This window comes from Amphiura filiformis, chromosome 16 (assembly GCF_039555335.1).
Source record: "Amphiura filiformis chromosome 16, Afil_fr2py, whole genome shotgun sequence".
NCBI classification, from domain to species: domain Eukaryota; kingdom Metazoa; phylum Echinodermata; class Ophiuroidea; order Amphilepidida; family Amphiuridae; genus Amphiura; species Amphiura filiformis.
The window spans coordinates 48318957-48334348 of record NC_092643.1 but is presented as its reverse complement, the minus strand read 5'-3'; the positions used below and the strand labels follow the sequence as shown (position 1 = coordinate 48334348).

The following is a 15392-nucleotide window of genomic DNA, read 5'->3' as shown; positions in this document are numbered from 1 at the left end:
TCGTTGAGTGTGATAGTAACCTATGGTCAGCCTATCAGTAAAGACTTTACAAGATTCATCAAGCCTGAATACCCCAGGGTATCTGAAGATCTATTCTCCGGTGTGAAGAAGTCTATACGCTGTCTCTGAGCTAGCTGAGTAACACATTGAAGAAGTGAAGAAGCTGACCTACTTAATACTACCCCACATACCCGCAGACTGTCCTAGAAAGGCAGGGGAAGGACTAAGGATTGATATGGAAGCATTCCCAATGGAATATCCTAGAATACCAAGCAAGTGACATTGATGCAACACCGGTTCACAATATTGGCATGGAGAGACACTGTGGGACAGTAGATTACAGGCAGAGACAGCTATGCACATTGATTGCAGTCAGCAGGTCAGTCATACTTCAGAAGAGCCAGGAACTAGGAGCAGGGCCAGTTCCTTCCCTCCGCGGCTTCAAGGCAGCAGCAGAAGCTAAGCGGGAGCTTGAACTCAACTGGAGTAAAAACATGAAGGACAAATTTGAAGTAGGTGCAGAATAGAGACAAGAAATGGCTCAAAGGAATGAGAGGAAGAGGCTGGACATGCTGGACAAGCTCAAGTCGTGCGGTGGTCCCTTCACGGACAGTGTGGACGTTGAGACCTTTCTAGCAGACCCAAGTGTGGATGGTGGTACAAAGCAACAGTGGATGAAGCTTGAGATACAGTTTGCCAGAGAAAGTACCACTCTCCTTCCTAAGATAGACCCCATTTTCAGAATAATGGTAACACTGCCGAGTGGTAAGCGAAATTAAAATCTGCGCAGGAGTTTGGGGATGCCCTCAATACCTACCTGGGGAGGAGAAGTGACAGGACACTATTATATTATGAGAACTTTCAGCAGACTCTCGACAAGCTGGCCTGTTAGAGCAATTGTTTATGTCAAGAAGTAAACATCATTTAACAAGGTGACCCTACTTATCAGTTTATTTGAAGTACACCTATTTAATATCAGTATTGAAGTCCCCATGTAATTACAAACTATACACTTTCTGTACTTGCAGACCTATGAGCATGTGAGAGTGGTGGTGACACAATGACCCCCATAAAGTCGACATATATTCTGAAATTTTAGGGTCTTATGGTAGTAGTGAGGTCTGAAGACCCCCAAATCTGTTTAAAATACAAATCTGTTCATGTTAGGTCAAGTAGTATACATAGTTACCTTAGTCGATTTCATTAACGTGAAATCTTATTGACTCCTGTACTATTAAATCTATATTTTTGGTTGTTTTGGGGGCAAATTTTGATTTTCAAGGGGGAACGGTTTTTTTTAAGCCACAACATTATTGATAGTCTCAAATTGCTTGTATTGATAGTCTTATTCATTTCCCAAGTGGGAAATTCTGACCTTGCCATTTATCCCCCAAGCTAATGTAGGTGGGATGAAAAGCCGACGATCATTTTATTCCCATTTTTTCACCAAAAAATTAGGTCTTTTGGGGGAAAAAATCCATATCTTCAATATGAAAGGTCAAAATGTTCAATTGATCGGTTTTTTCCCCAGCTACATACACTTTAAGAATATGTCATACGATTTATCAAATTTAATTCGAGGACTGATATATTTTTCAAATTTTAATAATTTGTCATAAAATTTGTATTATATCGTGAATTTCAAAAAATGAAAATTATTTGATATCAGAAAGATATTCTCCGTATTCAGAATGCAAGTTGATATGTCTGATGTGCTCTCATGTCCCACAAAAAATACTGTTGAAACGCTCATTGCAGATCCCTTAAGGTTAACACTTTTAGATTTAACTCTGACCATTAACAATGTTTAAACTTACACATTGTATAACAGGAAGCGTTTATATCATTTATAACCGTTTATAGCACTTTGTTGTGTTTCAGTATAAACCTTAGAGAGCGGTTATTTGTTAAGGAATGAAAAGGTTAGCTTTTATTTCGTATTTGTCATATGTAGAAGTAGAGGTTCCTGAAAATGTACCAGTAATTTCTAGAAAATGCGGATACTATTTTCAGTTGTTAATAAACACGTCCATGTGTTTACAAACCTAAACATTTTTATTTGCAGTGCACATTTGATCTTAGAAAGTAAACTGCAGTGAGCAATGGAAACTCATTTGTATACTTACCCTTTATGCAAATTAGCTAATTAATTATGCAAATTAGAAGGCGGATATATAATATAATAAATTAGAATACATTGGAAACACTTTGACAAAGTTTCAAGATAAAAGTTTGCATAATAGAAGTAACCTACACATTTATGCATTATGAAAACCGTATGTTGATCAGTATACCGTAGAAACCCGTCTACAAGGAATAGCAGCGACTGTGATGATAGCAAATTTCACGCTAGCGCCCTCCACAAAATTATATCATTATGGAATTTGAGCAAATCATTTACCGACACAAGCAGGTATACAATGTATTATTTTATCTTTATTTCGCATCTCACGAGCATAGCTCACTTGGCAAGGCATAAGACTTTGGTTCTTTAGATCGGAAGAGTTCGAGCCTCATCACGGTCACACAAACGTTTATAAACAAAATATTGTTCAAACTTTTCATTTATATTTTCTTGCATTTTCTAAAGACTCCTTTCGTGATCATTTTTTTTTCATATTTAGTTTAATTTATTCTATTGCTTTTCTTTTATTGTTTCTTTTCTTTGTTTTCTTTGTCTTTTTTTCTTGTTTAATTTTATTTTTTCTTTATTTTTCTTTGATTCATATAATATTGGCAGGATAAGGAGAGGAGGGAACTAAAGACCCATTCAGTGATTTGCTCATCCGGACGATCGTAAAAATCATCAAAATTCACCTTTGTCATTGTCATAGATGTGGTAACATAGCCTGCTAGTGGTTCAGCAGAAAACCGTGTATTTAAGACAAAAATAATGCATTTACGTGAATCTGTAATATATATACTGACAGTATATAAATTAGTTACATGTATTTGAATGGGGCTTCAACTTCGTCAATACTGCTCTTTTCTTGGTTTGTTGCCAACTTTTTCATTTAAAAAATACCAAATGACAATTTGAATGACTTATCCTTCACTTTTAAGCAACTTATAAACAATTTTTGATTTTTTTAAACACTTTCGCTAGGATCACTGAATGGGACTTTAATGGGATACTTGGTCATATTATTCATTCAACACTGTAGTTGGCCAACCCCTCGATGTTGATGAGGTGGTCTTCTGTCCCATCACATGCCATATCCCGCACTTCTCAAACGCACGGACGACTGTTGCTTTCATGGTAGTAGATGTGGTCATCTCCTCCCACACCTGTCCAACCCACTTAGTTATCAGGACACGTCTTTGGCTTGTGGTTACCTCATTATTGATATACGAAGACAAGTTGCTCTGCGGAGACAAAACATGAGAGTTATTCAAATCATAATTACTAAAGAGTTTTACTTTCATTTATCATTGTACGTTCCAGCTACGCGACACCTCGTGACGTAACGCTGGACAAATTCTATTTTACTGTCAGAGGTGGTTTTGTGGGTGTAAATGCAATGAAGCATTAAATCTGTAATCAATACAGCCTTCATAAGTTTCTAAAATTGAACTGGGCACCTGCCTCATCAAAACACTTTAATACCTCGTTGAAAGTGACAGGTGTCATCGAACAGATAATAGTAATTTTCTTTCTGTCTTACTACCCACCCCACCCCAACCCCCACCATTTTTATATACGTACCTCCATATGTTGACTGAAGAGGTTGCTGCACTTCTCTTTGAAAGACTTGTTGAAGCTCACATCAAGTGGCTGAATGAGAGATGTGCAGCCCGGTGGGATCAGAGCTGGAGTTGTCCCTAACTCTTTCAACCGCTGCAGAACTGATTCCGTCTTCTGCGCTCGGTGGACATCTGCTACCAAGAGCCGGTGCCTTCCAAGGTCCTCCACCGCCGGTTGCCACATGTCATTGATCCAGCGATGCATGACTGTCTCATCGCACCATGCATTCTGCTGGAAGTATACTGCGACCCTGCTGTCCCAGGCTTCCCTCTCGACATTACTGATGCGGTTGCCAGTGCCTCGGAAAATTACCATAGGCTTGACCCGTGGCTCGCCATCAGCGAAGATGGTCAGCTGCGCCGTGCACTGCCTCTTGTCATGACCTGACTGGCCACCACGCACCCAGACAGTCTTGTCTCCTTTGGGAGCATATGTCTTTCCCCCACCGAAGACAAACGGAAGTGGCGTTTGGTCCATGTTGCCAATTATAATTCTCTTCCACTTCCCAAGAGGAGCCTTCTTCTGCTTCTTGGTAGCCCATCTCACAGCATTCCGCCGTATGAAACGGTGAAAGTCCTGGAGAGTCTTCTCCTTTGCTGATGGGGGTTTCTGTGCAGTGGAGGTGACAGCTCTATAAGAAAGATCATTACGTTCTTTGAATCTGTTGAACCAGCCATTGGAGAAGGAAAGGTAGTGATTGGGGTTCATTTCCTTCTTGAGTTCTTTGGCACGACTTAAAATCCACCACCCTTTGACACGTAAACCCTTCTCTCTCTGTTCTCGAATCTCCTTAACAAGTCTGTTTTCCAATTCCGGCCAAGACGCTGTTCTGCTGCCCTTGATCTTACGACTCTTACTCTTGCTTAAGATTATTTTAACTTTCTGAGCGGCCCACCGAATAATATTTGTACCGCTGAGCATGTATTTTTTCTGCGTTTGGGATAAATTTGTACGCTCATAGAAGTCAATAACTGCGAGTTTATACTCTTTGGTATATGTTTTGCGAATGGGAGCCATGTTTAACTCGAGTCTGATTATGCATGAACATGTACATAACCAGCAATAAATGGGAGGGGAATGCATGAAATTAACTTCTTTTATTACCTACACATCATTGATTTTATTCATAGATGATATTCAGGGGTTCGAACCCCAGATTTATGTCGGGTGTTACTGTCAATAATCACTGAATTCTATTACAAAGTCCGAACCCCGGGGTATTTAGATTACTTTCTTCACGGGATGTGCTTCCCGAGGTATAAATTTGGGCTTGTTGAAGATATTTTTCTCGAAAATGAATCAATTCATGTGTAAGGTTTTGGTTTTTTTTTGTGAAAAAAAACTACCCCATTTTGTAGTTTTTGGACGATTAATAAAACACGGATCTATTTCTACGGATTTGCTGTAATAAACCTATCCCGGTGTGAGGGAATTGTTTGTGAAAACATTCCAATTTGGGCGGCTCGTCCGTAATATAATGAAATATGAAAGTGCACAAAGGGTGGTGGATTTTAAGTCGTGCCAAAGAACTCAAGAAGGAAATGAACCCCAATCACCACCTTTCCTTCTCCAATGGCTGGTTCAACAGATTCAAAGAACGTAATGATCTTTCTTATAGAGCTGCCACCTCCACTGCACAGAAACCCCCATCAGCAAACAGCACCGAAAATTTGAACTTAGTCGTGTCATTTTATAACATATCTTGTTTGGAACATCATGATTTTATTATCCCATAGTAATTGTGTTATAGACTAGTGCATGGATATTTAGACCGAAATGAAAAGCCGGGCTATTCTCCATAAAAGAAGTGATGTAACAGGATTAATTATCATAACAATGGGTTTACACTATTCCTTAATAGACAAATCCGATTCCACGCATTCCTACATCTCAATGGCAGCCATTGATGGGGGGCGTCCAACCTGAAATGTGAAATGATGCAGGCTTTGCGGGAATTTTAAACTGTGTTCCATCAGCTGTGTGACAAAAGGATGCTGAAAGTTTACAATGCAATAAAAATAATAAGATTGATTTTGAAGCAGGGCTTTTCCATCCAATTGGGCAGTTTCAACACCAGTTTGGTGCCGATGCCCCCCAGTAATGGCGGAATGACTTCTGACCATCACTTGGTTCGTCGGAGTAGTGTATTGTCTTGCAAAAGTCGTTACGCTGTCAAAGAACAGGGATGTAGACCGGGTCGTAATTCTATAGAAATGTTATGTTATGCTGAGTCCATTATATTAAATGCAATACATTCAAAAATAGTGTAAACCTGTTGCTATGGTAATTAATCCTGTTACATCACTACTTATACAGCGAATTAAGTGCATAAAACCCGCTTTAAGGGTAGACAGGGTATTGTTGGTCGAAACAGCCAAAAAAAATCGATTTTTATTGTCTAAATCAATATATTAGTGAAAAATAACACTTTGATGTTTTGCAAAAGTTCATTCTACAAATCATATACTTTGAAAACTTGCTTAATTTATTGTTGTTAATGAGTTATGTACATTTTACAAAAGTGTTGTTGTTTTAGCCCTCTTTACAACATAACTCAAGAACCACAGGACCTATAAAAGCATTTCTGTGATATTTGAATTCTTCTACACGCTCGCAAGGAAATGAGCAATGCAATTTTTGCCGAAACTCACTACCATTCGCAAGATGTTGTAAACTACCAAATCGCAACACTTTAAAATTGTGTATTACCTTAAAATCTACTTTATATTGTCTTGTGTTGTAAGCTGACATTCGTTTGTCTAGTGTAAAACAGGCGATGGAGTACAGTCACCGCCAAGGCTGCGTCATTTCACATTTCAGGTTGGATGAAACCTAGAGCGCTCAATGGCAAACATTACTATAGGAGTCTGTCACCATGTAATTATTGTTTGCTTTGTACTATGGGCTGGAGGCCTACGTATTCCATCACCCGTGTTATACGTAGACAATAGAAGGATGAATGTTTACAGGGAATTTTAATGATATCGGGAATTGCCTGTCACACATGATCGCACACAGTGACGTACGCAATCGGTCGGACTTCATCTGGCCAAAACATATTGACACAGGTCAGCATACGGCCATATATATCCTTCCTGACATGCTTAGTAGCCAAATCCGTAGAAGAGTATCCACACACTATACGCCGTAGAAGTGACGTCATAATCGGATTAACTACCATAGCAATAGATAAATACAATTTTTTAATGTACCGCGCTGCAGGATGAACTCATCGCCTGTCTTCAATCATATGATAGATTGAATACAATACCGCTCTTTTCAAAGAGACTAATCTTACAGGTGCAGGTGATTAGCATTTCTTTGACATCTATGATTCAATGCATCGGTACCGCATGAACGTTGTAGTGCGGGCGATATAGCCAAAATTGTATTCATCTATTGCTATGGTAGTTAATCCGATTAACTACGTCACTTCTGCGGCGTATGGACACATTAATAATACATTTGGCTACATTTTATTATACGATAAATACGAATTTATTAAACATGGTAACAAATATTCTCTAGCAGATCGGTTATACGATGGAACTGGTAGGCATAGGCCTATTATAAATTCGGGATATTAAATATCTTCCGGACGAGACAGATCTGCGCATGTGGTCAAAGACGATTCCTTACTAGCCACAGACCGTCCGCTGGAATTAGTTGAACATGAACCATTCGCTATAATGGCTGTTGGTCGGACCTCTCATCTCTCCACATCGATTGTGACCTATAATCCCCGACATTGCCCTTATGAACTCACATCCTCCTGATTTATTTCAATACGCTGGCGAAGTTACGTAATAATCGGATTAACTACCATAGCAATAGGTGAAAACAATTTTGAATATACCGCGCTACACTGATACGTTCAGGCGGTACCTCTTTGAACCATATCATGCTGCACCTGTAAGATTAGTATCTTTGAAAAGACCAGTATTGTATTCAATCTATGATTGCAGACATGCACAGGTGATGAGTGTAACCTGCTTGTAGCGCAGCGCGATATGTTCAAAATTGTTTTCACCTATTGCTATGGTAATTAATCCGATTAATTACGTAACTTCGCCAGCGTATAATGGCCGAATAAATTCTGACCATCACTTGGCTTGTTGGATTCGTCCAGGAAAGTTGAAAAAGAAGGAGGGAGAACGGAATTATATCCTTGAGATAATCCCGTAGGTAATCCTGTCGCACCTATTCATAAGCTTTCATAGTCCTTTATTCTCAAGTAGTTACACATCTACTCGAAAGTAGCCTTTGATGTGATGTGTGTTGCCGACTACGGTTGATTAATTTTCACTCCAGAATTGAAACCATATCCAATGTTTCTATAGAGAATCCCTTGAAAGTATGACACGTGTGTGTTAAGTACCTGATGTTGCTCTGAAGGGATGCCACACGTGGATACTATAGGAAAGAAATGTAGTTTTGTAAAGATTCCAAAAAAATCCGCCTATTTTGGAACATATATTAATTATTTAGGAGAGTGTTTTAGGATTTTGTTAGAAAAGGGATGATTTTTGATCATCTATATTTTATTGTTTTATGTATTTTCCTGTCATTTCCTGCAAACCTAATAAAGATATTTTGATAATTGAAAATAGGCTGTATCATAAATCGTAGAGGTTGAAAGCGTAACCAAGCGTGCAAAATTATTATTTGCCCTGGAACTTCGGTCATATTTTATTTGAAATAAACTGGATATTAGGATCTGCATGCATGGTATGCACAGTATTGATGGTATACAGACACTGACCTTTCCCTAAAACTAGTAAGCAGCAACTTGTGTATCACACCCGTCATGGGTTCGAACCCTTTTGTTGTATTTTATTGTTAAACCTAAATAGCGTGATTGCTTTTGAATGAGCGGCAACACACATATTTTGTTTGTGGATAGCTGGATCTATCTCCTTTCTTTACATCTTCTCTGGATTCGTCTATACTACAATTCGCTGTCGAAGTGACGTAATAATCGCAATAACTACCATCAAGCAGATTGCACTAATCACCCGCGTATGTCACCAAACATAGATTGAATACCACTCTTTTCATAAATACTAATCTTACATGGCGAGTGATTAGCATTTCTTTGACAACTATGGTTCAATGCATAGGTGCCACGTGAACGATGAAGTGCAGGGCTATATATTCGAAATTGTATTCATCAATTGCTATGGTAGTTAATCCGATTAATTACGTCACATCGACAGCGAATAGCCTATGAGTATGGGTTCAAGTGGAACAAAAAATAGTGTATGTCCATTGCTATGGTAATTAATCATGTTAGTGTTTACATCACTACTTCGGTGAAGACAAGAGAAGTGTGCCTTCTCTACCAACGCCTGTGATATAACAGGTGCAAGCGAAACAAAATTGAATGACCAGAATAGTTTCCTTTGTCAGATGAATTGATTGAAGTTTTTGAAGACACTCTATTCTTGATGGGACAATAGATTCAAATATGGAATAATTATTATTCCTCATCTATTTTTTTTATTGAAAAACTGCAATTGTGGCAACAGAACAATATTTATTTTGATTTCATCACAAGTCTTTCATTCTGGCGAGGGGTAGAAGATGCATATATTAAGTTCGTAAAAAGGACCAAGAGTATTAACTAAATTGAACACCCCTGCAGTAAGTTGGAACAGGTTCTTGTATACAACATTAAAATGCTTAGATTAGATTTGCTTCATATATTTTCCAGCACGATGAAAGTGTTCTTGTGCGGGCTTCTTGCGGTCGGAATGCGTCATTATGGCAACAGCGGGCAAGTCGTAGGGGAAGGTTACTACCTTCGCAGGCACACCACTCCACGCCATACATAAATTCTGCCAGTCACATTTCCCCAATATGAAATTTTTTTAAAGTAAAATTTTAATTTTTCTTCATTAAAGTTTGGCGGAGGCAGGGTTCGAACTCACGGCGGCGGACTGCTTTGGACACACTATGATTATGAACCTAGCGCCTTAGACCACTCGCCCACTTGTCTTGTTGGAATTCATTTGAAACTTATTTGAAGATATAATCGCAACTTCAACATAGGCCTACCACGTGACAGGCAAAGGCAGAAAACGTACCATATTTTGGAATTTTATTTCAAATAAAAACATTTATGTGTATTATTAGCGCTCAATTGCTGTTAACTGCGTGTTTTATACAAAAAATCCAACGATAAGCATGATAACTGGGCGTCTATATGGACAATACATTATATCGATTTTGACACGTGCTTGTGTCTCAGTACATTTCCATGGTCAGTAAAATACTATAGAGAAAAACCTACCATTTTCTTGTATACACGTTCGATGTTTTGATCAAGTATGTGAATATTCGACATTAGACCCAATTTTTTGAAGGAAATAAAAGATTAGATTACCATAAAAACGAAACAGTAATCTTTTGCCGGGTCTAATGTTATTTATACATAGAATTTTCAACGTTTTTCTATCCTTATTCTTGCTCAATTAAAAAATATTTTGGCGTATATAAAATTGAAATAAAATTCTCTACCTCATAAACGACATCAAATGTGCCACAATTGGGTATCACGAATCGTTATATATGATGTGCAGTTAATATTCATATTTTCTTTTATACAGAGGATGCTTCAGTTTTGACAGGAAAAATATTTTCTTGAAAACCCTCTCACTCGGTTATTTTAAACAGGTAACCACGCTTCCTAGAATGTGCAATAAATTAGCATTAAACTTTTTCTTATTCTAACAGCAAGCGTTTCTAGAATGTATTATGGCGAAATGTGGTGTACTTCGCAGGGATAGGGACAACCCCCACGATGAGAACGCAGTTGCCATTGTCGACCGTTCTGGCCGCAAGAAAGCTAGTCTAAAAAGAGACGCGGCCACGGTGGTGGCCGGTCTTTTTGATGACACACTTAAACACATATGTAGAAACAAAATCGTGCTTAAGCCAAAAACGCACCCTACCTACCATTCCTCAAGAATTGGGATGGCACAAAGGTGCAACATAGGTTTTTATTGCAAAGACGAGGACAGACAAGTAGTTACAACATACACATCTGTCTAACCGTGGGTTTCGCTATTATTTAGAATAAATGCTTTTACTAGTTTCTATAAAACCACAAAATTACTAAAAAAAAACTATCTAAAAATAAAAAAACCAAAAAAAACCCAAAAAAACACCTAAAATTAAAAGTAGAAAGGTAGATTTGAAGAAAGATAAAAAGAACATGTCAAAAGTTAAAATTAAACGAGAATGAAAAACGGAACCGGTGCCCGGACCATGCTCTCTTCAGTTCCAAAGTCTGACGCTCTATCAATTGAGCTATACGATCCTGATATACGAAACAGTCGTTATTATGTCAATACAATTGATTGGTGTTACAACATACTTAGATGGAATGCATAGCCACCCAGTGCCAGTATATATTTGCTCAAACTCCAAATACAAAAAGCAACCAATTTTATTGAGGGCGTTTCTTAGGTATATCCTTATAGACGGGTTTCTACGGTACTTTACCCTACTTAATTAATCTGCTTAACCCTAGAACTATACTGAGCCATATTTTGTAACATGGACTGTGAATAATTGTTTTTAATTATAAACGTCATAATACCGTTATATTTGACACTAATGTATAGCTATGGGTCACCTCTATCCAGTGATACCAAAATCACTAGAAACATTCCCCACATAATATCGCTATGATGTCATAATATGAGCGTCCTCATGCAAAATTAGGAGATTCTGGCTCAAAAGTATAGGCAAACTTGATTTTTGCCTAATTTCTTCAAAATATAAACATGATAAAAGGAAATGACTATTTCAAACTCGCAAACAAGTAAGGATCATATGGTGGCCTCACCCCTCCCCCTATTTGGTCATCTTTGAAGGTCGGTAAATTGTAGCACTAAAGTGAGCGCAGAATGGATCTATATACGAACAGCTTAAGTCGTTTGGGCGTAAAGACTCGCAGTTTTTACAACGGATGAAAAACCTTGGGGTATTACAGCCCCACCTAGTAATTCTGGGGCATAATTAGAGCATTTCCCACCTTAACTAGCAACATTTAATAAATGGATAAATAACTTCCCTAATTATTGGGCACAAAAATTAACCTTACCGACCCAGTAAAGTATTCAATGCACAAAGCCTCAACTTCGCGACCTATACAAAAATGTTTAGGACGCGAGTTATGGTAGGGGTACCCTTTGTAAAAAAATAGATGATAATAAATTATTGTCAAAATTTCAGGAGACTTACCAACAGCAATGGGATCATTTCCATTTTCGTTATTGAGATACTCTGATCTTCGGATTTTGACAGTTACTGTACTGTCTCTTTCTCCGACAACGTATTGGTATTGCTCGATCCAAAAAACAGCTATTGAAAATTGAAAGGAAAAATAAAAACTAATACAGAATATAAATTGAAAACCAAAACTCGGAATAAAGCTATTAAATAGGATGACAATCGTTACTGAGTTCAAGCGTTTGAAATTGCGTTTTGGGCAAGCACTCAACTTGTACATAGTCATCCGAAATGAAATAACCTCGACCTTTTCAAAAACGAAATGACTCGAATCAGATTTTGCAAAACACAGTGACTCGATACTCGACTCGACTCCAATGATTCAGTAAATCTCCGAAGCTTTTATGCGAATGGCCTTCACACACGCCACTCCGATGTGCATCGGAAGGTGACGTAATATGGGGTAATTTCTACAGAACAGTACATTTCCGGCATTTTTGAGCACTGAAACTTAACGAGCACAAGGCGGCTAGAAACGAGATTAGTGAGAACTATTTTTAGTGATTTACTCACCCGACGGTAGGATCGTAACAAACAACGGAAGACGTTTTACACGAATCGGTTATTTCTCTATTGGTTCGTGAATGTAGCTTCAACTTTGTCAATCAGTATACTTCGGTTATATTTATAAATGCGCCTTTATAAATTGTTCTTGCAAAATAGTGGCATTTATTGCAAAGGGTAAAATAATTTGAACCGAAAGATAAACTCTTTATTTGCGTTTTCCATTACAGAAAAAACGATGGAAAAGCAAGATATAGCTGATATAAAAGCAATTGGCCATATCGATGACGTAATGGATTCTTACAGGCATTAAGGTCAGAACTAACTGTGTAGCTGCCGATAATGTTATTTGATAATTTTTGCACGTGAGGACAGGGAACTTAGGGGGCTGTTATTTTCTTCGGAAGGATTACATGGGTAATGAATTTATTGTATTTCCACTGAACATAACCCTGACCCTAATTTTAACGTTAATTGACGAAACTATAACTTTCGGAATAATGACCCCCTCGGACTAAAAGGCTAGCTGTCCCCGCCCGACCCCTCAACCCTTACTTACTCATTCGCTCGCTCACATTCAATTAATTAACAAAATTGATAAAAACAAATTCAGAATGTGTTTTAAGCATCTTTTTGTCTTTTTTTGTGTTGCCGCATGCTAAATCGGTAATCTGTACATACATTTGACGTACATTTCACGCATGTGAGGCATGATGTATTCGGCCAGTGTGGCAAGTTAGATCGTCATACACATTATTGTTGTGGTATTATATATTGTAATTGTAAACTTCAATTTGAGTCCGTTTGGTTCAAACGGCTGATAAAGTTTAATTTTACACGGAAGGGGGGGACTTATTAATTAGGCTAATTATGAGTGTAAAAGAGGTGGTGGATTTTTCCAGCCGAAACGGGGAACAAATAATATCTATAAAATAATGGAGTAAGTACATAAGTAAATTATAACTAATAAATAAATAAATAAATAAATAAATAAATACGAGTAGAACTTGTGGAACGAAAGTTGTAACTCTGAGTTTTACGCTAATGCGATCATCAGACAACAGTTACTGATGGCTATACGCTACTTACCGTAGGCCTTATCCTATTAATGCGGACGTGATAGAGAAATTAATTGATAGAATAAATAAATAAATAATTAATTAATTATTAATTAATATTAATTAATTAATTAATTAATTAATTAATTAATTAAATAGGCATCAAAGGAACTATGCGTTCTCCTTTGATCAATTACCCTTGCAAATTAGCATTGAACCTCCAACCAATGTTCCGTGCTAGTGCTAGCCACGAAACAAGGTCACAACTGTAGCCACTCCCTCAATAGTCAGTGATTGACAGTGAATTTCAATGATGAAGTGCAAAGGGGGCGTTGGGCAGCTGGTCACGTGGGCATTTATAAAAGCGCATTTATAAATATACCCGAAGTACACTGTCAATGCTACTGATTTCTTCGTGTGTTTTTTGTGTGGTTTTTTTTTGGGGGGCAAATTATTCATTTCAAAAATATCCTCAATTTGATTGACTTATCCTTCCCTTTTAGGCAATTTATAAACAATATTAATTTGTTTTTACATTACCGCTGGGATCACTGAATGAGCCTTTAAACGATGTGCTCAAACACAATTACAGTGTAATACATACATGTCTCATCGATGATAAAGACAGTGGCTACACTTGGTTCACAAATAGCGGCTTGAGTAGCAGGCATCGGATTAGATAGGGTGATGGTAAAATCTTCTAACTCCTCGATGACGGCATCAGGATGAATTGTAATGCTTATCTCTTTCCAGTATTCATCTTTGGCAAAGTTGACAGTCGTGTCTAGAAAATAGAGTCATAGTTTCCTTAATAGTATCGAAATATTTTCCTTGTTTTGGTGTTTGTTTGCAATATCAGATTACAATTAGGCTATACCGTACTCATGGTACTTCATAATCGCCTTTTCCAGCAAAATCACTTGTAATAATTAATTCAATCAATGCAACCAGTACACGATGTATAGTTTCACTTGCTCAAAATCTATTCATTAGTTTAATGTTCGACATAATACATATAACATATTTCGCCATTTTGTAGTTATTAACGTATGGTCCTTGTTTGTTAAGGTTTCCACCGGATAGTCTGTGGTCTAGTCTAGAGCATCTTTGACCATGCGCAAAGAATAATCGACGTACATATTCTAGATGAATCATGACAACGTTTAAATGTGATGCATAGATATCTCAAAAGTCACAGTCATATTTGATAGATTTACCAAAGAATAGTTTGTAAAGTACTATACTTATATTTAGTAATGTGCTATTCCAGAAAATAAGTGCACATCCCCTATAGAGCAGTAACTTCAAATCAAAGAGATGTCCGGATTTCCAAGTCTGTTTTCTGAAAACGATTGGAATTCCAGTTGCTAATGTCACTTGAAAAGTCTGAAAATCCAATTTAAATGAAGGCAAAATCACGAAAATGTGCTCTCCAATTGAGGATTTCTGATTTTGACCTATTTTTCTGCTGGATTTTTTTGCTTTTGGACACTTTAAAAAAGTCTGGATTTTCAACAATCACAACTGGACAAAAAGTCCGAAAATCCGAAATCCTCTATAGGGGTGTGCATCTATTTTCTGGAATAGCTCAATTGGGAATCGAGAAATTTTAGCAAATCAATGTTTTTACTTACAGGTATTACAAAACGTGATTAATAATTAGCATGATTAGAGACGGTGCCTGGGTGACCTAATCTACTCAACCTTTAACGTTTGCCCTATGAACTCTAACCTTCCTGCAATTATGGCGCCTATTACATGTTCTTGATCGTTACATAATTCCAGTT

General features: G+C 37.6%; 1 protein-coding gene across 1 annotated transcript in view; it reads right to left on the bottom strand.

Moving 5' to 3' along the window:
- Nucleotides 1-15392, bottom strand: part of LOC140172717 (uncharacterized) — a 110200-nt gene that overhangs the window by 56919 nt on the left and 37889 nt on the right. Inside the window, exons 12-13 of the mRNA XM_072195849.1 lie at nucleotides 14210-14389; nucleotides 11996-12115 (exon numbers count right to left, since the gene is read on the bottom strand). Of these exons, the coding sequence (XP_072051950.1) occupies nucleotides 11996-12115; nucleotides 14210-14389 (300 nt within the window). The remainder of the gene's footprint in view (nucleotides 1-11995; nucleotides 12116-14209; nucleotides 14390-15392) is intronic.